Here is a 24,545-nt window from a genome sequence, read left to right as displayed (position 1 = left end):
CTTGGATTGCCAAAGATTCAGACTCAAGAGCTTGGGGTTTGTGATGCATGTTACGTTGAGAAGCAACATTGTACACCTTTCACTAGTGGCAATTCATGGCGCTTCTCAAGTACTTTAGCTTGTTCATGCTGATATCTATGGCTCTATGGCCACTCTTTTTGTTCTTGGGTCCAGGTATTTTTTGTTGTTTGTTGATGATTTCAGTAGAAAAATGTGGATGTATTCCCTTAAACAAAAATCAAATGCATTTCATGTATTTCAGAAGTTTAAATCTTTAGTTGAAAAAGAGTCTGGAAAATCTATTATTACTCTTAGATCAGATAATGGGGGGGGAATTTTGCTCTAATGTTTTCTCTAGCTTCTTGGATACACATGGCATCAAACGCCAGTTAACCACACCCCACACACAACAACTAGAACAGTGTAGTTGAACGTCGAAACCGGGCAATCACCAAGATGGCTCAATCCATGCTTGAACATAGACAAGTTCCGAAGCAATTTTGGGCTAAAGCAGTTAACACTGCAGTTTATCTGTTGAACTGATCTTCCACAGTAGCAGTCAAAGGTAAAACTCAAGAAGAGACTTAATCAGGTCACAAGCCCAGAATCAGTCACCTGAAGGTTTTTGGCTCCCTTGCTTTTGTGGTGTGGATGCCGATAGATCAACTTCACATGAACAATTATTTTGACAAATTTACTGAACAACTAACTTCACATGAATTTCCAACAACTAGAAAATTATTTTTAAATGTAGCAAAATTTGGGATGTAACAAATATAATGTAAGGCCCCTTGTGATACCAACATATCACATGACCATTGAGGGTATCCAATCAAAGAAGGAATGGTGGAGATTACCCATGTGATCATACTTGCAATCTTTGCACACATGTTATTTTGATCAAGAGAAGATACGATACTTCAATATTTTATTCTACTGTTGGTAGGTCATAAAACACACATCAACATGACATAATGGTTGGTTGCAAACATTTGACTCTCTTTGACCTTAACATGCACTTGTCTAATCCAATTACTTTTGTTGTTTATCTTTTGTACAAAGTAAGCAAGATGAGGTGTTCAAAATATATGCGAATAATGTTCCTCAACCAACAAACTAGTCATTCTACAATTTCGTATTGTCCATTATGACATGGACAAAGTTATTAGACCCACTTACTAGCTTGTCTGAAGATGTCAGCAATAAATATTTCATCCATCATCTACTCACAATACATGGCTTTCAAAAGCATTTTTCTTTAAAGGACTTTCCATCACACTAGTTAGGGTCCTATTTTTGTCATGCTTCCATCCATCATAAACAACAAAGACCCCTCTCTCAATACCTGAATCCCTAATGAGATTAAATGAATCCTATGCAATTGTCACTTAATTTGGCAATAAGATGCCACAGTCTCTCTCTAAACTTATTAGACCCACTTATGGCTTTCATGAAAATGTCAACAATAGATATTTCATCCTTCATCTACTCACAATACATGGCTTTCAAAAGCATTGTCCTTTAGAGGGTTTTCCAATCACACTAATTAGGGTCCTAATTTTGTCGTGCTTCCATCCACTGTAAACAATGAAGACTCCTCGCTCAATCTCTAAACCCCTGATGAGAGTAATGAATCCTATGCGATTCTCACTTGATTTGTCAATAAGATGTCATGCACTCTCTAAATTTAGATCTGTGTGCCCTTTTCGAGCCTCATTAACTCTCCCTCGGCAATATGGTTGCTTAACAACATCTTGCAATGTGTCAAGTGGCAATCTCTCACAGTTCATTTTGAAATGTATTTCTCGTGGCCCCTTCATTCTCTTATATGAAGCAAACCCTTGTTCATGTGACCAAAATTGGTCAGGTCTCTACCATAACTTCAAGAATATTTTTAGATGGAGAAATAGGGGTCCTTGATCACAATCATCTCTTACAAAATAATGAGTTGTCAATTGTTCTGATGGTGATTTCTTTCTTTGCTTGCTCCAACTCTCTGATATCGTCCACAACTAAAAATTTTGACAAGTGTAACTTCCTTAATTGGCAAGATTTTATACTCAAGCAAGGAATACCACACATATTTCATTCAAATGTATGAGCTTGTATATTTGACACTACTCCCATTGCAAATCCACACATAACTCTCGACACCTAAAAACTGTTAGATTGTGACAGCAATTTTTCACAATGATGAATTTGGGTCTGTTTTCAAGAAAGGTTGGCCCATGAAGCTACAACTAGCTGCCATTTTAATTCCTAATGCAACAAGTTTGGAAAGCAACACATTACAAACAGATGAAAACCAAAAATATATTAATATCACAACTCAAACAATTTTCCAGATCTGTAACACTGAAATGTAAAAGTAAAAAAGAAAGGAGACAAAGCAATAGAATTTTTATGGAGATGAAAAAGTAAAAGAAAACCAAAAAGGCTTACCTCCATTCCAAGAATCTTTCTTAACAATCTCCGTGGCTGCAGATAGACTCCTGGAAATGCATAATAAAAAAAATCCAACTTGCTTGGAACTTTCAGTTATCTTCAGCTTTATTTTGTTTGTGTACTTCGTTTTCAAAATAAGGTAAATCTGTTTGTTTTTATGTTTCATGTTGTTTTGAGTTCAAATTCAGGGTTGGGGGAAAAAAATTAGGTTGAGGGGTCCATCAAGGCCCTTGCAGGACCAGCAAGATACATGAACAAATCCTTATCAGAGGCCAAACTCACAAGGTAAGTACAAGATGCAAAACATGTACACAGCAAACATTCATATGGGTTTAGTATAACTAATCCTTATAGTTGGTGGTTGTCAAAACGTGCTCTCCATTAGCAAGGCCCACAGATGCAAGCTATTATCTGGTTAGTTGTCACTGTCACAATTTTATCCAAAGTAGTTAACTTGTGCAAGTAGTACCTACAACATATAAAGTTAGCATGGTATTTAGTTTTTTCTTTAAGGGTGCCAACTTTAAAAATATTTCAAGTAGGGCATAACAGTTGTGATAAAGTAAATTTTAACAAAGGTTTATAACTCTCCCAATAGGGGTAAAAAGTGAAAACTGGCATATTAAGTCCGAAAAAAAAATCACTGGATTAGTTGGCATAAAACATCCTGAGATATATCATTGTCACCAAAACAAGTATTTGCAATAGTAATACCTAAATTCAAGGCATACAAAAAGTTGAAACAGTGATTGAGTCTAATTACTTACAAATTTAACAATGTTGAAGGTGCTGCACGCAATATTGCCAGAGCTTCTTTCCAATTCCACTGTCGTTCAGGAGAAGGCAGCAAACGCTTCAAAACTGAGAGGCGCCATTCCCAATCCTCAACAAACTGTTTCACAGTGGAAGCCCTCCATTCCCATGCCTGCTTACCGGCTCCCCCTGCAACTGCACTCCACGATGGCTTGAGTTCAAGTTCAACCGCGGCAGAAGGTAAGCAACGATACAACAACTTAAGGATAAATCCAATCACTGCAACAACTGATTGATCTTCATGTTTATTTGGGCTCGGCATGGCAAATTCCTCCCTGGCAGATGCACTTGAAATTCTTGCATGTAGGTCAGATAATTGAGATTGGTTTGTATTTATAGAAATGTCATCCATATGAAGAAGTGAAATAATGATGTTCATCATCCACAGCTGCAACGAGTGAAAATTTATCACAACAAATAAATGAATCAAATCCATGACATTTATTCTAAACAAAAGATATTTCCCAAAATAGAAACAAAGATAATATTCCTATAATTGCCATATGTCTATTCTACGTAACCAAAACTTATGCATGGTATAAACATATTGTAAGTAGATGGAATCCAAAACAAAATTGCTGCATGTTAATGCCATGCCAAATTTGTAAATATTTCCATTAAGAAAAGGCAAATTATATATAGTGCTAGGGGAACTGCAATTGACAGATCTTAGTATCCACAAAAAGAACATAAATTAGGGGAAAAAAACATACCTTTCGTGGAGGACTCCCAACTGCCTCTAAATGATCCCGAAGTTCTTTCAAAAACCACAATGCCACCTGATCATTTGCTTCAATACCATCATCTGACATACTTCTCTCCATGATCCCCAAAGCAAGAACAGCACACTGTAGGCCATAGTGCATATGAAGCAGTTCAACATCCTGCAATCTAAATATCTCCCAACAAATACACAATGAGATATTGCAAGCCATACTCCAATCAACACAATAAGAATAGTCCAAACAAAATCTACAAGAAATGCCATGATTTTGGATTATTGAGTCTTAGAATATTTTAAAAATTTAATCAGTTAAGTCAGTCATCTATCTTTGGACTGTTTAGTTAATGGTCATTTAGACTCTGTTTTTCTAATTGTATTTTAAGTTGTCTTTATGAAGGCGCATTTGCTTTTATGTTAATGCTTTTAATAGTGTTTGTAAACTCTATATAATCTTGGTATTTTGTTAATACAATTATATTTTTCAGTTTTTCATTGTCTCAGAACTGGCTGAGCTTTTAAGGGGATTGTTTTCTCAAAGAAAACATTTTCCCGTAAAGCAGATTAGTGATGTTAAACCTGTCTAGGGCTTCTCATTTTTCCCACAGCTTTTCACAGATCTGTTCTCCCATGCATTTGTATTTGCTACGATTTTCTTGCATTTTCCATGCGCAATCCATTTATGCCTACGATTCGTTATTTTATGCAATTTATTTGCATCTGTATGCCCACCGAAATCTGTATCTCATGTGATATTTCCCATTCTACCACCCCACGGTGATTTTTGGCACAGCTTTTTAGCAGATTATTTTTTTATCACACACACGACGAGGCTTTTTCAGCATGGCCACTCACAAATCTGTGTGAGTTTATTTAAGGTGTTTATGACTCACCAATGTTTTTGGGTGCTTTTTCGCCTCTCCTGCGATTTATTTCCGATTTTTTTGACCATGCTTTTTCTGCATTTGTGTGTGCAATTTTAAAGATGCAGCCTGTGATGCTTGCATGGTTTCAGTAGCTATGTCAACGGCTAAAAAAAATTTGCAGATTATTCAGATCTGCCAATTATCTAGAATTGTTTCAGATTTTCATGCATTCCGTATCTAGCGATGTTAATCTTTTTTTAAGTAAACAACGTACTTTATCCTGTCAATTTTTTCTAGAAGTTTACTGCAATACGGCCTAGGGTTTCACAACCTTCACTTTTGCATCTAAATTTATTTTGGGTCCCCGTTGACAATATCTTTGGCCTTGGTTTTTGTGCCTTCACGGAGCTGACCACCAATCTCAATATTCATGGTGGCATCTTTGACCAACATTATGTTGGAAGGCAATCAAAGGTTCAATGGCTGCAACTACAACACCTGAAAGCAACAGAGGATGGCAATATTTAAATATCATTGTCTTGACAAGAGTGCTCTAAAGTCTAAACAAAGTAACGAGAATTGGAATTGGATCAGAATCAGCCAGGCCAAATCGAATTGCTAATCGGCCATGAATCGGAATCGAATGGGCTATGAATTGGCAAATTAAAAAAAACCTTGAAATTTAGAGATTTGAACAATTTAAAACTTATTTTATGCACCCTTTATTGAATATAGCTTAAACGCATTGTAACATCATCAAATAAAATCTAACATACATAAACAAGGAACATAAATGATAAATCCAACTGATTCATGGCAATTCATGCCAAGAAATCGTCGATTCGATTCACCGATTCACAAAAAATTGCCTAGCTTAAATTGAACCACCAAATTGTGTGAATCACCGCAATTCTCGTTACTATGGTTCTAAATGTACTCCATGGTTGAGCACGCTTGAGTTAAAATAGTACTAGAATGGGTGACCTCCCAAGAAGTCTCGGTACTTTACCTCCATGAGCATCACCTAGATGAAATGAGTGTTAAGTGTTCCATTCATTCTCATGGGAGATGGGTTCTTGTAAACCACTAAACATAGGTCAATGAGTTGAATCTTGATAACTCAAAAACTAAATAGTTGAATCTTGATAGCAATATCACAATTTGACTTGATATGGAAAATATCTCCCACTCATCAATTGATGAGCTTAAGGGGCTTTCTAATGAATGGTTCATAAGGCAATATACTTCTTGTAGGTTTTCAAAAATGGGGTCCCAAGCAAAGTGGGCTTAACCATGGAGAAAACTCCACTATTAAGCGCGCTTGAGTTGGATAGTACTAGGATGGGTGACCTCCTGGAAAGTCTCGGTGCTTGGCCTTTATGAGCATCACTTAGATGCAATGAGTGCAAAGCTAAGTTACTAGTTTGATTCCAAATGCAGATGCGGATACAAAAACCCAATACGTGGATATGTGGAAAAATTTAAAGGGGGTTTTTAATTGTTTGGGTATGTTTATACTTATACATATATACATATATATAAAGAATGCATTTCAAATTTGATAGTTTCTTGCATGTAATTTAATTTATGAGAGCTCCCTAATTTGATCTATTTCATACACTAGCTTACAACTTTATACAAATTCTGCATAAATGCTGCCCTATCTAATTTGCTTGATAGTCATTTGTTTTCCCCTTTAGAAATTTAGAAGACAACAATGTTGGGTAACCAATTTGAATTCTACCCTCAACCAACTTCAAGTTTTATGCTCTGATAGATCTGTTGTCACTGAAATGCGCCCCATTTTGATCTTCATGTGCCACGATCGATCAAATTATGGCAGCATTCAAATATTACACCAATTCACTAAAACTCAATTGCAATCAATTCAATTTGGTATTTGTGGATCACAAAGATGCCTGATGGTTCAAGTAATCGATGCAGGAGCACCATGTGTGTAAGGGAAATCTTGCATCACCCAAAAATATTATCTAGTTTGTCCTTTCAATAAGGGCTATCTTAGTGTAGAGTTGCTATTTCTAGAAAATTACTGTGTTTAGTCAATTGGTTGTTGAAACTTAGAATGTTCGACTTTCTCCCTTGGAGATTCACTTTGGATATGTCAGCTTGCTAGTAAAATTTCATTAAAGATCAAGTCTAGTTTTGAAGATGCCGAAAAATTTGGTATTGGCAAAAGGGTACAAAAACTTTGAACTCAACTTTGAAGGCTCTAGAGGCTCTAAAAAATAAATCAAACCTTGGCTAACTAGAGCTTGCGCGAATCAAGCATTGTAGAGCAATTTGTGGCATTTCCAAAATGGGGTGATAGTAGTCAATTGAAGCAACTGGCAATGAGTTATAGTCTTTGGAAAGTCGTGTTAGATGAAATCAACAAAAATGAAATTCCTACACAAAAAAATTGAGTTCCGAAATTGTTTGGACCTACTCTAATGTAATGAAATATAAATAATAATATCTTAGGGTAGGTCAGCCTCAAAGTCTTGAGCGGTTAAACCTTGCCTATTTAAAGAATGTCAGTAGGGTTGTCTAGGATAGTTTTGGGGATATATGGTGGCTCTAGCTTATAGAATATTGTGAGGAAATTGCCCATGTGGCTTTGAATGTTGTATTTTTTGAATATTGTACTTCCGTTTTATTGGAATTAATCTAAAGAAGTGCAATTTTCTAAAGAAGTTAGTATTAGATAACTAGGGGGGGTGAATTAGTTATATCCAATTATTCCATAGGTCCTTTAAACACTTTTCTCAACTTCACAATATCATTCAACTTAAAACTTTCCAATTAACTGTTAACTTCATATACCCAGTATCAGGGTAATCCTTATGTATAAACCGAGTTGCAACATAAGACACTAAACATGAAAATAACATGCAACACACAATTCATCCACACATTGTGACACAAGTATTTAACATGGGAACCCTCTTAAGGGAAAAAAACACCTGGAAACCAGCAACCCAAAATTTCACTCTTCTAAAGTGAGCTTTATTAGGAGCCAACTTTGTAATAGGTTTACGTACACATTGTGAAATGTGACCTTTTTAGAGGATTTTCACCAACAAAACATCTAGACCTTATCACTCATTATTTAGAGTGGCCTACTCTAAAGGACTTACAAAGCATTCAACTGAATGCTTCCATACAAATGAATTTACAATTAAGACTTGTTAGGTCCACTCAGTTAAGATATTATCATGATCTATTAAGATTACCAATTCACATCAATGACAACATAACAACCGATATGACTCTTCAACATACATAAACAAAATTATCAGTTGGGGCTAACAGTTAATGTATCTAGGATTTGTAGTTTCTGTAGAAGGACTAAAAATGGACCTACAGAAGGTGAAGGCTATCCTCGAATGGCCTACTCCAAGGAGTGCTAGTGAGGTAAGATATTTTCATGTTTTGGCTAGCTCTTACAATAAGTTTATAAGAAGTCTTAGCAATGTTCATCGACCCTAGACTAAAACAATGAGAGGGGATACAAAAGAGTTGAAGTAGACTATAAGGGCAGGCAAGAATGTTGAATCGTTAAAACAGAAAATTACAAATCAACTTGTTTTGGCACTTTTAGATTTGTTGTGTCAATGTCACTGGTGTTGCTTTGAGTCAAGAAGGTACCCCCATTGCTTATTTCAGTGAGAAGTTGAATGGTGATAAGAGAAAATGATCTATCTATGATCAAGAATTCTATGTTATAATTTAAGCATTGAATAAATGAAGTATTACCTTTTACCTAAAGAGTTTGTTTTATATACTAATCATCAAGTTTTGCAATGTTGAACAATCAAGGAAAGTTGAATCAGAGGCATTCGAAATGGGTTGAGCTTTTGCAGAGTTGCACAATTGTTTTGAAACACGAGAGTGGAAATTCTAATAGGGTTGCAAATACATTGAACCCAACAACCTCAATGAGATAGATTAATATTTTGCTTCTGGATTTGATTGTGTTCGTTTTTTTAGCATCAACGTTTCGGATCACACTCTGTGATCCATCATCAGGATGAGAGAATGCAAGAATGAAAAAGTGATTTTCATTCTTGCATTCTCTCATCCTGATGATGGATCACAGAGTGTGATCCGAAACGTTGATGCTAAAAAAACGAACACAATCAAATCCAGAAGCAAAATATTAAAAAGTCTAATGGATTGTGGAAACCTAATCAAATTGAGATAGATTAACTTCAAAATATCTATCAACCTTGAAAATACATTGAACAAACCTGCTACTTACAATGCCATTAGACTCTATGACATCATCTCTTTGAATCCTTTAGAATTAAGCCTTTATGGAAGTCCCATGTAGTCTTCTTTTAACCCATAAGAACTAACCATGAAATGCTAGATGTTCATCCAATGACCTTCATACTTGCCACTTTAACATGCTACTTTAGTCTATTAAACAATATTCATAGTAGATCCATAGATTGCAAAGGTGTTGGATTGCTTAATCTACCAATGCATTATGATTGATAAGATTTAGCTTTGTCTTAGGAAAAAATTAAAATCATCGATCAACCTTCTCAATGCATTCTAATTTCTAAGTCTACTAGATCATGAGTCCTAACTTCTAATTAACTTGCCCTTAACATTAATAGTTTTACAAATTGAATTTGTTTCAATGCCTGAAATAAAAATACTCGGGTAACAAATAGAAATTTAAATATTTAAAATTATTTTAAGTCAAAACTGCCTATTGAGCGTCTTAATGCATCTGAATGCACTCGAGTGCATATGATGCTCACAGGGAGTGTGATTTCTCCCTCTGTGTTGAGCATCTGTATGTGTCGCACACTAAGATCCACGCCCAAACTTCTCTGAATTCAAATGTAGGACGAGGATGCATACACCCAATAACTAAGGTGCTAAGTGTTTCATTAAATCTCATCAAAGGTGTTCAACATGTTTTAGAAGTTCAAGGCCTTAGTTGAAAAAGAATCAACCTATAAAACAGTCACTCTTCGGTCCGATAATGATGGAGAATTTTGTTTAAGTGATCTACATGGGCGTTGTACTCAATTTTGACTTCACAAAATTGTGGCAACCCTACGCAATTTTGATTTTTGGTAAACTTTCACGTCTTTTGTGTATTTTTCTTTTTGTTGTAAACAGTTTTGAGTCTTGTTTTTGCCAGATGATGATGAGTCTTTGCAATCTCGCTTGTCTCGAGCTAACTTAGGCCCCAAACGAGATTGTCTAGCTCAAGATATAAAGGAAAAGGTGGGCTTTATTCAGGTGACAACACGTTGTGATTAAAAAACCTCCAAAAGTGGGCTTTTTGTTGGGAATTCAACAAAATAAAATTATGTTTAATATTTAAAGTGGATTTTGACATCCAATTTAAAATTTCAGCTCATTTTGAGTTGATTTGACCATTGTTTTTAACATTTTATGAAAATCAGCCTTTTAAAGTCTATTTTCACATTAATTTATTGAAGACTAGTTATTTATTGAATTTAATTACATAAGACATTTAAAATGCATAAAGGTGGGGTTTTTATCACTCAAAGCATATATCAGCATTCAAAACATCTATTACAAAACTCACTGCCAATAAATATGTCCTAAATGCATATAAGTAGACTTTTTATGGGCAATAACATGTTTTATCACTTAAGTACTTTGAAGTGGAGAAATTGAACCCAAAAGCACATGTTATTGCACTTTTAAAGTTATTAATATGTTTATTGACCTGAGTTAGTATTAAAAATTAATATGCTATAGGTGGAGAACTTGAGCCCAAAAGCACATGCATTACCAAAAAGTATGTGTTATTCCTCCCAAAAAACACATCATTACTTATATTAGCTCTTAAATGCCTATGCGTGGCGATTTTCAAGTCAGAGGCACATGTTTTTGTGACCAAAAAGTGAAATTACTCTCCTTAGGAGCATTTTAGAGTAAAAAATGCATATGGGTCGCAATTTTAGACTCAAAAGCATGTGCTTTGATGACCAAAAAGTGCATCCATAGTCATTTTATAACTGTTCACTTTATGGGTGGTGATTTTGTTTTCAAAAACACATGCTTTTCACTCAAAGCACATATTTACTCGATTATACATGTGTTTTTTAGAGGTTGCAATTTTGGGCTTGAAAGCACATGTTTTGAGCACTCAAAAGTGTGTCTTTACTCATTTTTGCAGCCTTTTTGTTTGTGCAAGCATGGGTGGCAATTTTTAAACTAAAAGCACATGTTTTTGACTCTGAAAACTCCCCAAATTTGGATGTCTTTTTATAAAAAAAGGGTTTTACAGCAAAGAATCACTAATATCTTGGTCAATTCTTGCTGGATTTGCTCTCCATAGGGTCAATTTTGCATGAAATCACCCAAGGATCATTTTTAGCTACTCAAAAGTGCAAATTAAAGTTTAGCTCATTCTACAAGCTATCTAGTGCACACTTCTGCCCAAAAATGCCTTGTGTTTGAGCATTTTCCTTCATCAAATCTTCAACTCTTTGGCTCAAGATAAGATCTAAAGTGTTGTTTATCATTTCTTGATTTCATACAATCCATTTCAAGTTGCATACTACGCTTTGGACGCCATTTTTAATATTGGGTGAAGATTCAAAGTCTATTTAACTCCTCATCTTGCACAATCATTCTAAATCCAATAAATCTTTGGATTCATTTTCAAATCTTTTGCAAGAGATTAAAAGACTTCTTCCCTTGCTTCTTGAGGAAAACGGTATGATTCTTTGTCATTTTCATAAGGCTTTGTTGTATATAGTCGTTCTCTTGTTTATGCAAGTCTTTTCATTTCATTTTCAGATTCGCATTTGTTTTGTATATAATATGTGATTTCTATCTTCCGTCTAAATTCTCCAAGCTCCATATGCAAGTGTTTCATCTTGCTCGCATATGCAGTTGGGATTTTTAAAAATGTTCTTGAAAGAAACGACCAAGGAAAGAAAGCTCATTTTGCAACATGCTTTTGCATCCAAAAAGCCCACGTTTATGCTTGCACGCACTTCTTCCGCGCTTGTTATATCGCTTCCATATGACTCAAAACTCATGATAGTGGTTGCATGCATGCTTGCGTAGGATGAAAACATAAATATTTCATTATAAGTAGATTTTGTGCTGCACATTTTCCACGCATAAGGCTTGTTGTTGGCACGTGCCTTTGACCTCCAAAAATCTGTTTTTGGTTTTTCTATCATATAAGCACATAATTCAAACTTAAAAGCATGTATCCATTTGTTGTCCCAAAATTATCCAGCCGTACTCCACATGCAATGCTCCCAAAAAATCTCATTTAATTTTTCCCCCATTTTTCACCTCATTTAAATGCTCCAAAGGAGAAAGGACACGAAACAAGCATGATCACATAATAGAGCCTACAAGGAGGTGAAAGAAAAGCATAGAATGCTTTCAAGACAAAAATGGTCAAGGAACATTCAACAGAACAATCAAGGATGCATATTCATATTCTGGTTCAAGATGCTTCCACCAAACCTGAGCATGACAATTGTAAAACATTGGGCATCTTGTAGCAACATGGAGACTAATAAATCATGATGTAATAGAAATCGTGTCTTGTTAGGCACTTAGAATACTTCCATCGTGTATTTGTAATTTGTAATTGACATATTACATGTAATGGAAAAACAAAATGTAATTGCATATGATAGTATCACATGCAAAGTTGTAACATATAATCAAGTTTCAACTGCATTAGGCATGCAACTTTGAATAAGTCAAAGTTAGTTAGGAGTTTGTTTTTAATAAATCAAGGTGGTTGAGGGTTTCCACTTTCTCTCTCTTCTTTTCCCATAGAAAGAAGGAAGCTCATTGTAAATAATCATCTTTTGGCGAGGCAAGAAAATTCTACCAATTTGTATATGCACTCTACAACTTTGAGCATAGATGTAAATCTAAATTGCTTTCAATAAATGAGGACTCTTCAAACTTTGTGTTGACTCAAAGTGTTGTGTGACAACATTTTTTGGATGTTAATTGTGAGTTTTGGAGCTTTTCTCAAGAGGGATTTGAATTTAATTGTGCAAACTTTGAGTTGTCTGTTGCATTCAACGCCAATTTGAACTTTTGAAGACTTTGTGCTACAAAAGAAAAAATTGTAATAGATAGTAGTGGTTGTAATCACTTACAAATGAAGACTTTGGACTTTATTTGTAAATGTCTTCATTAAATTTGAGATATCCAATAAGAGACATTGTGCCTTACTGTTTATTCTTCTTGAATCCTCATTCAAGACAAGCGCAAGAGACTTGAATTCTTACGACAATTCTAGGATCACCAATATTATCGTAGCAATAGGACCTCTTAGTAAAGTTTGAAAGATGTAGTTGCTTGCAAATCATTCCTGAAAAAGAGGATTTGATTAAGAAAACCGTCCTTTTTTGTAATTTTCAATTAAGTTTTTGTAGGAGCCACCTATAGTAAGAAGAGGGCCTCCCTTATAACTAAGAGCAGAGAGAGATCTATGAAAAATTGCCTAAAGTCACAATTTTGTAAGCTGTAGTCAATGACATTCAAAAAATTTAGCCAACAATGGGATTAAGCATCACCTCACACACCTTACGCCCTACAACAGAATCGTGTTGTTAAGCATAGGATTGTACAATCACTAAGATGCTCAATCTAATGTTGACGCATAGAACTGTTTCAAAGAAGTTTTGGGCAAAAGTAGTTTATATTGTTGTTTACCTTTTGAATCAATCTCTTGCACAAGTCGTTGAGAATATCATCCCAAAGAAAGCATAGTCTGGACAGAAGCCCAAAATTAGTTATCTAAAGCTTCTTGGCTCTACATCTTATGTTTGGCTTCCAGATTCCAAACACACAAAACTAGATTCCAAGACTCAAAACTAACGTTCACATGGTACTGTAATGTCTGGGATTTGGAGACATAAGTAATCAATTAAATAATTAAATAATAAGTTGTCAAATTATTTCAAGTTTAAAGATGACTTAATTTAATTATTTAATAGTGTCTTAAAATGACTTAATGGAGCTCAGTAAATAATTAATATCATTTTAATTTAAAACAGGACGAATAAATGTTTGTTTTATTATCAGAAATAAACTAGGCAGAGATGCAAGGTGTTACATCCCAATTTTTGACCTAATTTTAAATTTGCTCATAGTTGTTAGAATGAACGAATTTTTCTTTCATGATCATGTGAAGTAGGTAGTTATTTATATTCGTTGTTTTAACTGTTAATGAAGATGGTCGTTATCCATTATTGTTATATGATGTGTAGCAGTTGCTTGATTTTGGAATTATGGTTAATAATCAAATTCTTTAAACGTTTATATGAAAAATATTATGGAACTTTTTATTATGGTGGAAGTGTTTCACGGGGGTTGCAGGAGATGATGAAGGGGGGAAACATTGCTAAATGGGATCAACGGAATGGGATACTAGCGTAGTCCAGTCAATAAGATTGACAAGTATGACTATAAACTTCTTTGGTAAGGACCTAGCGATTTGAACTTCAGGATACATCTATAAGACCTGCATGAGCTATTAAATAAACAATTTAAAACATAAAATCATTTAATTAAAATATAATACGTACCTCAAATGATTTTAAATAATCTTTCACCATATCATTATAATATATACTTATATACGTACACATACATATAAAAATGAAGTGATACCATAATATTATTTTCTTATAATAAAATGATGCCACCTCACCAATATATCTACATGTACGTAGATAAATTTAAATCATAATATTTTTCGAATTATAACCTTCAAACCTTCTTCCATCATTTTTATTATTTTTTCTTGTTTGAAATTGATTGAACACTTGGCACATTTATTTGGCGTCCAAGAAGCAATACATTTCCTTTATGTTAGGGCTTCTTGGAAGCCAAAGAGTCACATCACTCTTCTTATATTTTGAAGTTGAAGGAGACGGAAAGCAGCACTCTATTCTTATTTTCCTACAACACCCGACTACCTTGTTCATGCATACGATTTTTGTGATCATTTCTACCACCTTCCACATTACTGACTACCTTCTTCTTAGTGTCGATATCCATGCTGATACTAGTCTATACCATTACACTAATCCTTCCCACGATTTCTTGCCCACTCAGTTATTTTGTCGGAAATCATGAGCACTCTTATGTTGGCACTGCGTTAGATATTTTGCAAGTAAAGGTGTGGCAAGTAGCTGAGCGTCCAGCAAGACATCATTTATGAATTAATCCAAGTTATGTGGATTTCCCAAATCCAATATTTCAAATACAACTTTTCTTGAACAAATGGTGCAATAACATCGAATTACATAGCAATAAGCTACAATATCTATCATGATGATATCTTGTTTGATATTATAGGATTGATCCTCTTTATATTAGATTTGTTCATGGCAAGTAAAAGCCAAGTAACCATGATATGAATCCATGGATCATTACGCCAATGGAGATTAGAGTTAAACAATAATTTCTGCAAATCTTTAAAAATATTTTTCTCAAATCACAGATTGTGATAAGCTGAAATATATATATATCAATCATGAAATAGTTGAGAATCAATAGACAGAGCCGATTGCTCTAAGATTCGGGCACATAGGACTCACCGGCTATATAGCCATGGAAAAGGTGAAGAAGTGAAATGGAATTTGCAAATGATATGGAAATAAAAGTCTCGATTGCTCTGAGATTCGAGCACATAGGACTCACCGGCTGTATAACCATGGAAAAGATGAAGAGGTGAAATGGAATTTGCAAATGACATGGAAATAAAAGTCAATTATGATGAATTAGAACATTAAAATCATTTTATTAAATAGCTCATGCTCGTCCCTATTATTGTTTCCCATTGTCAAGTCAAGCGGTGGTGATCGGGTCATTGAACCCATCAGAAAACCTTGGCCAAGGTAGTTTAAAGGCATGTTTGCCATCTATTGATCACTTGATGTCAGTGATGCCAGTTATGCAGACATGTCCGTCCATAACTGTGCAGACATTCTAAACACCAAAATGCTCAGGTCACTAGACTAAGAGTATCCCAAGCCCAATCTCGGGGTAGGAAGGGTCTTTCTAATTCAATAGATTGTGTGGGGATAAGTATGGTCCGAGGTTGCGAGGTTAAGCCTAAGTCAATGCTTCTCCTCTTACCGAAAGTCGAGGCTTGCACAACTAGCTAAAAACCCACCGGTTAATACTTGTATGTTATTTTTTCTTCTTTTCATGTTAGGCATTTACTTGTATGTAGAGAAAGATAACTAATCATTATTAGAGTTATTTTAGTTGATCATTGATACAGTTATTTTTCAATTAATCGTTAATCTAGTTACTTCAGTTGATCATTGATACAATTATTTACAATTAATCGTTAATCTAGTTATTTCAGTTGATCATTGATACAGTTAATTTTCAATTAATCATTAATCTAGTTATTTTAGTTGATCATTGATATTGTTATCTCAGTTGAACATGGTTATTTCAATAAATCATTGATAATTAAAACAGTTATGTCATGAGAAAAGGAATTCAGTACCTTTCCAATGAATGTTGGGAAAATCTCTTTATAAACTATCTTTGTTTTTGCTATGAAAAACCGCTTGTTACATATGGTATCAGAGCATTGCGTTCGACATTGAACCCAGAGCACACTACTTACTAGTAAACCTAAAAGTTCTTAAAATAAATGTACAGGATGCAAGTATGTAAAACACCCCACAAGAAGGCTCGACATCCCATCATACTTAATTAAAAACATGCCAAACTTTGATTACACTTGTTGCTTCATGCCCCAAGACAATGAAACTCTAAACCAGGCCTTGCAACGAATGAAGAAGGAAAGACTCAAGTGGACTCGTGCTAATAAAGCAGCATATAGGAACAAATTAATTCAAAATTGGAATGCTCGTCAGTGCAACTCTCTTCTGCATTTCCACAAATCTTCGATGGTGCAAGATATGTACAAATCTAAATCAAAACTGAATGCTGAGAAGAAAAATTTAGATTCCATAATGTAAACATCCTCAGTAGAGGAAATTTTTGTAAATAAGGCTGCCATGAATGCAGCAGCAAAAGTATTAAAATTAATTAAATAAATTGGTATATTCGTGTATTTTATGCACTCGCAAAACTCTTTTAATTTGTTGTAGGCACACTTAAAAATATGTATACAATAAATTGACACAAAATTTTGTAAACTCACAGGTTAAATCAGTAAACAAACAAAATGAATAGCAACGAGAACATTGCAGATCATGACATAGTCCGTGAAAACACACAATCATCCACTAATTTGTTACTTCAGATTTTGCAAGAAACGCAACTAAAGTTGGATAATATGGCAAGTAGAATAAATGAAATGGCAGCCCAGATAGGGCATAACCAAGAGGAAACGCAATCATCACCTCCTCTCAGAACAAAGACAGAAGTCTTCATATACAACAAGAAAACCTCTTCACGCAATCAAACTAAAGAACAAAAGAAACAAGAAATAGTGACTGATCTGTCAGCAAATATTAAGAAAATCAAACCACCCAAATTTGCTGATTTTGAATCCAAAGAGGATGCAAAGGCTTGGTTAACTGAAATGGAGCAATATTTTGAAATTAAAAACTTTTCAGAAACCTCAAAAGCGGTTTGGGGAATATACCACTTTACTAGAGAAGCTGCTACATGGTGGGGAAACACCAAAGAGTAGCAAAACATTAAAACCACTGAAATTACCTAGGAAAAATTTGTAACCATTTTTAGGAATCATTGACTACCCCAAACCTTTTATGAGCAAGAATTACTGGATTTCCAAAACCTAAAGCAAGGAGACATGATTGTGCATAAATACTAGGCGAAATTTACCCGACTACTGAAGTATGTACCACCATATCAGCAAGATAAAAATTTGAAGGTGAGGAAATTCAGTATGGGTCTGAGTAATAGAATAGGAGGAGCAATTGATGTTCTCACTCCTCGAACCATGGATGAAGCTTTAGAGAAAGTTGTCTGACAGGAATACAAAATCAAGAGAGATGACTCCATTCGGGATAATAAAAGGAAAACAAACTGGAATATGGAAGGTGCAGATATTGGATCTCAAAAGAAACAGTTTAAGGATTACAAGTATAGCAAGCCAAAATCAAAAGAAAATGGAATCAAAGATTTTAAAAGTAATTTCAGTACAAGAAAAAATAATAAGAGCAATGAAAAAAAGGGGTGACCTTTAGGATGTTAAAATTGCGGGGGAGATCATTATGCTAGTAAATGCCCCATCAAATCCAACACCAATCAGCTGCACCGACCACCTCTTCCACAACAACAGCATGTTTATCAACAAAGAATTCACATAACCCTTGACAATAGACAAGCTAAACAACAGATAGGTCAGATTGAAATTCCGGGTAAGATCTACAGGAACCTTGTCTCTATTTTAATTGGAACTGTAGCTTTTGAATGTTTTATATCGCCTAAACTATTAAGTAGATTTCCAAAGAGATCTAGTTTTATGGGAAAATCATAGATAGTCGAGTATGCAAACCAGTCAAGGGCTAAGGTAGAGCAGTGTTTGTTTGAGGCTCGAGTTGACTTTCCAAATTTTTCCACTAAATTGAATCTGTATGTAGCACCTCTTGGGTTTTACAACATTATTATAGGCATCAATTGGCTCAGTGAGCATAAGGCCAAGGTGGATTGTCTTGCAAAAAACTGTAGATTGTTCGGATGACCAAGGCAAACCTGCAAGCATTATAGGGATTAAACATGAAATTGAATCAAAACAAATATGTACCATGCAACTTAAGAAATGTGGAAGAAAAGGCTGCGAGATTTTTGCAGTAAGAGTTGAAGATATGAGAAATCCTGTGAACACCACATATGGAGATGATTACATTTTTGAAGATGGAACAATCAAAGAAAAGTTAAAGAAATCTTTCGAAGAAAAATATCCCTACCTAAAGAATTATCAGGACGTGTTTCCTGAAGAACTCCCCAATTTACCACCATCCCGAGTCTTTGATTTTACCATAGATTTGATACCAAGAGCATAACCCATTTCTCGAGCACCATATCAAATGATCACCACAAAATTAATGGGGTTGCAAATACAATTACATATGTTAAACAAGAAACTGATTCGGCCTAGTCTATCACCATGGGGAGCCCCAGTACTGTTTGTTAGAAAGAAGGACAAAACCATGAGATTATGCATAGATTACAGAATGCTCAATGAGATTACTATCAAGAACCGGTATCCACTTTCTAGAATTGACAATCCCTTTGATCAAATGAAAGGCACAACAATATTTTCAAAAATTGATTTGAGTTCAAGATATCACCAGCTTCGTATTAAGGACGAAGATATTGACAAAACTACATTCAGAACCAAGCATGGGCATTATGAATTCACAGTGTTACCTTTCGGGTTAACCAATGCTCCAGCAGCCTTCATGAACTTAATGAATAGCATATTTCAAGATTGCCTAGATAAGTTTGTACTGAACTTTATAGATGATATTCTAATCTATTCAAAGAACGAGGAAGAACATCAAGAACATTTGGAAAAAGTTTTACAAAGGTTAAGAGAACATAAATTATATGGAAAATTGTCTAAGTGTGTTTTCTATCAAAAGGAAATTCAGTATTTAGGACACATTATATCTGCTCAAGGATAGTTGTAAATCCGTCAAAAATCAAAACAATTAAGAAATGGCCTATACTTAAAAATGTGACAGAAGTCAAAAGTTTCATAGGATTGGCAAGTTTCTATAGGAAGTTTGTCAAGAATTTCTCCAAGATAGCTTACCCGATTACATCACTTCAGAGAAAAGGAAAGAAATTTCTATGGACAGAAAAATATCAATCAGCTTTTGAATACTTGAAGGAAAAGTTAACCATAGCACCCATATTAAGAGTACCTGACCCACAAAAGAAATTCATTGTTATAATTGATCCATCAAGAGGAGTAGGAGGTGCATTAATGCAGTATGAGCAGGTAATTGTATACGAATCTAGAAAATTGGAAAATTATGAGCAAAATTACGCCCCTCGTGATCTAGAATTAGTAGCTATTGTTCATGCTCTTCAAATGTGGAGACATTATTTGATTGAAAAACGTTTTGATTTACGATCCAACCATCACGGCCTAAAATATATTTTTACTCAACCAAATCTAAATGCTAGACAAAGAAGATGGCTGGAATTTTTAGCAGACTATGAATTTGACATAAGTTACATCAAAGGCAAGGAAAACAAAGCGGCAAATACCTTAAGTAGGAGGAGACACATTTCTACAATGGCTACTATAAATTTCAGATTAAAGGACCAAATTTTACAACATCTAGAGCATGATGAATTTTATGCAGAGATCAGCCTAGTTTTTATCAAAGACCCATAGGGTCCCAAGTATTCAAAATTTTGGATGGAAGAGGATGGATTGTTAAGAAATCATAACACGATTTATGTACCTAACAAAACTAAACTTCGAAAAATGATTCTGGAAGAATCTCATTCAACTCCATATTCAGAACACCCTAGAGTAACTAAAATGTTGTCAAATATAAAACCACTATATTTTTGGAAAGGAATGAAAAGGGAGATAACAGAATTTGTGCCAAAATGCTTTGAATGCTAAAGAGTAAAAGCTAAACATCGATACCCAACCAACCTTTTGCACCCAAATGAGGTACCAAAATGGAAATGGTAGATAATTTCCATGGATTTTGTGCAAGGAATACTTATGACACGAAATAGACACAATACCATTCTAGTAGTACTAGATAGATTGACAAAAGTTGTCATTTTATACTAGGAAATCTAACTAATGGAGCACCAAAAATTGCTCATAAATTCATCAAAGAAACTTTCAGATTGCATGGAGTTCCAAAGAAAATTATTCAGATAGGGATCTTAGGATAACTTCCAGATTTTGGCAAACATTATTTTCAGCACTAAGTACTAAACTAAATATCAATTCAGCTTATCATCCTGCAACAAATGGTCAAACAGAAAGAGTAAACCAGGTATTAGAAGATCTTTTGAGATTTTATTATATGGATCAGCAATATCAATGGGAAATATATTTACCTTTGGTAGATTTTGCTTATAACAATTCCTACCAATCCACCACTAAAATGGCCCCCTTTGAGGCTCTATATGGCCGCAAATGTAGAACTCTTGTGAGTTGGAATCGATTGGAATATAGAATTATTGTTGGGCTTGAAATGCTTAAGGAAATAGAAAAAAAAATAATCCAAATTCATTAGAGATTAAAGGAAGCTAATGACAAATAGAAAAGTTATGCAGATGCAAAAAGAACACCTAGGGAATTCTTAGTGGGAAAAAACATACTATTAAGAGTAAAACCTCAAAAGAGCACTATCAAGTTTGGTAAGAATGCCAAGTTAGCCCCAAGGTATGTGTGATCCTTTGAAATATTAGAAGTGGTGAACCCGGTAGCTACAGGATTGCCTTACCACTAGCAATTGCAAGGATGCATGACATTTTCAATGTGTCATACCTTAAGAAATACATTACTCATCATATGATCATATAATTGATTGGAACCTATTATAAGTGCGAGAACCAAGGGTGGTGGAAATAGAACCACTTAGAATACTCAAGGTGCATAAGCTACACTTACAAAATCGAGAGGTGACTCAATGCAAGATCCAGTGGGATCAATATGCAAAAGATAATGCCACTTGGGAAGATTATTACCAAATTTTTCAAAAATGCCCTCATCTTTTCCCCAGGGCTAGAACCTGAACATTTCTTTTCTTGAAATAATCTGAATATATATTGTTAAAAGTTTTGTTGTGATATTCATCGAGGACAATGAAAAACTTAAGGGGGAGGGTATGTTACATCCCAATTTTTTACCTAATTTTAAATATGCTTATAGCCGTTAGAATGAACGGATTTTTCTTTCATGATCATGTGAAGTAGGTAGTTATTTATATTCGTTGTATAAACTGTTAATGAAGATGGTCATTATCTATTATTGTTATATGATGTTTAGCAGTTGCTTGATTTTGAAATTATGGTTAATAATCAAATTCTTTAAATGTTTATATGAAAATTATTATGGAACTTGTTATTATGGTGGAAGTGTTTCACGGGTGATTGCAGGAGAAGATGAAGGGAAGCATTGCTAAACGGGATCAACGGAATGGGATACTAGCTTTGTCCAGTCAATAGGATTGACAAGTATGACCATAAACTTCTTTGGTAAGGACCTAGCGACTTGAACTTTAGGATACATTTGTAGGACCCGCATGAGCTATTAAATGAACAATTTAAAACATAAAATAATTTAATTAAAATATAATACATACCTCAAATGATCTTTCACCATATTATTACAATATATACCTATGTACACACACATAGATATAAAAATGAAGTGACAACATAATATAATTTTCTTATAATAAAATATTGCCACCTCACCAATATATCTACGTGAACGTAGATAAATATAAATCATAATATTTTTTGAATTATAACCTTCAAACCTTCTTCCATCCTTTTTATTTTTTTTCTTGTTTGAAAACGATTGAACACTTGGCACATTTATTTGGCGTCCAAGAACCAATACATTTCCTTTATGTTACGGCTTCTTGGAAGCCAAGCAGTCACGTCACTCTTCTTATATTTTGAAGTCAAAGGAAACGGAAAGCAACACTATTCTTATTTTCCTACAACACCCGACTACCTTGTTCATGCATACAATTTTTGTGATAATTTTCGCCTTCTTCCACATTACCGACTACCTTCTTCTTACAGTTGATATCCGTGATGATACCAGTCTATACTATTACATCAATCCTTCCCACGATTTCTTGCCCACTCAGTATTCTGTTGGAATTCGTGAGCACTCTTATGTTGGGATTGCAATAGATATTTTGCAAGGTGTGGCAAGTAGATGACCGTCCAGCAAGACATCATTTCTGAATTAATCCAAGTTATGTGGAATACCCGAATCCAATATTTCAAATATGATTTTTCTTGAACAAATGATGTAATAACGTCGGATTACATAGCAGTAAGCTACAATATTTATCATGATGATATCTTGTTTGATATTATAGGATTGATCCTCTTTAAATTAGATTTGTTCATGGCAAGTAGAAGCCAAGTAACCATGATATGAATCCATGGATCATTATGCCAATAGAGATTAGAGTTAAGCTGGAATATATATATATATATATATATATATATATATATATATATATATATATATATATATATATATATATATATATCATGAAATAGTTAAGAATCAATGGACAGAGCCAATTGCTCTGAGATTCGAGCACCTAGGACTCACTAGTTGTATAGCCATGGAAAAGGTGAAGAGGTGAAATGGAATCTACAAATGACATAGAAATAAAAGTCAGATATGATGAAATAAAAGAATTAAAATCATTTTATTAAATAGCTCATGCTCGTCCCTATTATTGTTTCCTGTTGTCAAATCAAGCGGTGGCATATATATATATCATGAAATAGTTAAGAATCAATGGACAGAGCCAATTGCTCTGAGATTCGAGCACCTAGGACTCACTAGTTGTATAGCCATGGAAAAGGTGAAGAGGTGAAATGGAATCTGCAAATGACATAGAAATAAAAGTCAGATATGATGAAATAAAAGAATTAAAATCATTTTATTAAATAGCTCATGCTCGTCCCTATTATTGTTTCCTGTTGTCAAGTCAAGCGGTGGCGATCGAGTCATTGAACCCATCAAAAAACCTTGGCCAAGGTAGTTAAAAGACATGTTTGCCTTCTATTGATCACTTGATGTCAGTGGTGCGAGTTATGCAAACTATCCTAAGAAAATCCACTTATGATTGAGGAGACTCTTCCCCTTTAGATAAAATACTGCTAGAGTTGAACAAATTGCTCCTCAAAATCAATTTTCCGCTCTACTACTGTAGTTGAAATTTCCTTGACTCGAATTACTTGCTATGCAAGAGAATTGCATATTCTATATATATATATATATATATATATATATATATATATATATATATATATATATATATATATATATATATATATATATATATATATGTTGGTGGTGAATTCTTAACTAGGTTGGCCAACAGGTTTAGGTGACCAATAGGGGAAATTTTTCTTGCCGCTACCAAAAAAACACTCCTTAGCTAAAGAGGCACTTTCCATTGTCATATCCCCATTTTAACATAGAATTTTAATAATAATTAGATAATAAAATGTTATTAAATAAATAATGATAATAAAGTTATATTAAAGCTACTACTAAAATATAAAACAAAGAAATAATAATTATTTAATCTATATTATTAGTGAAATAATATTTAGTATGATATTTTAAATAATTAAAAAATAATAAAATTTCAATAAGTAAATAAAGAAATAAAATTAGATACAAGAGACAATATTGTAGAAAGTATAATAATTTTCTAAATAGAATTTAATAATAAACACAAATGAGTAAGTAAATAAACAATATAACATAAAATAATATAAATTAACTAAATCTAATGAAAAGTCAAGAGATGTTAAACAAATAGACATGACTCCTTAAAATTAAGATATTAAAGGGAGAAGAGTTTATTTTAGAGGGGACAAAAAGGAGGAGAAGAGAGAAGTTCAAAAAAAAAATGGAAGAGGAAAATAACATGAAGAAAATAAGGAAGTGACTTTTTGAAAAGGTGCCAATGATGTTGAAAGGATGTGAACCTTCGAAA

General features: G+C 34.1%; 1 protein-coding gene across 2 annotated transcripts in view; it reads right to left on the bottom strand.

The window, feature by feature from the left end:
* Positions 1-24,545, bottom strand: part of LOC149565469 (zinc finger FYVE domain protein) — a 190,501-nt gene that overhangs the window by 122,797 nt on the left and 43,159 nt on the right. For both annotated transcript variants that reach the window (XM_089819008.1, XM_089819006.1), the window contains exons 7-8: positions 3,972-4,149; positions 3,213-3,646 (exon numbers count right to left, since the gene is read on the bottom strand). In XM_089819008.1, coding sequence (XP_089675134.1) covers positions 3,213-3,646; positions 3,972-4,149 — 612 coding nt within the window. The remainder of the gene's footprint in view (positions 1-3,212; positions 3,647-3,971; positions 4,150-24,545) is intronic.

This window comes from Cupressus sempervirens, chromosome 3 (genome assembly GCF_028749045.1).
Source record: "Cupressus sempervirens isolate cs-2001-9-10 chromosome 3, ASM2874904v1, whole genome shotgun sequence".
Taxonomy (NCBI): domain Eukaryota; kingdom Viridiplantae; phylum Streptophyta; class Pinopsida; order Cupressales; family Cupressaceae; genus Cupressus; species Cupressus sempervirens.
The sequence above is the reverse complement of the archived record's forward strand: the minus strand, read 5'-3'. Positions and strand labels throughout refer to the sequence as shown.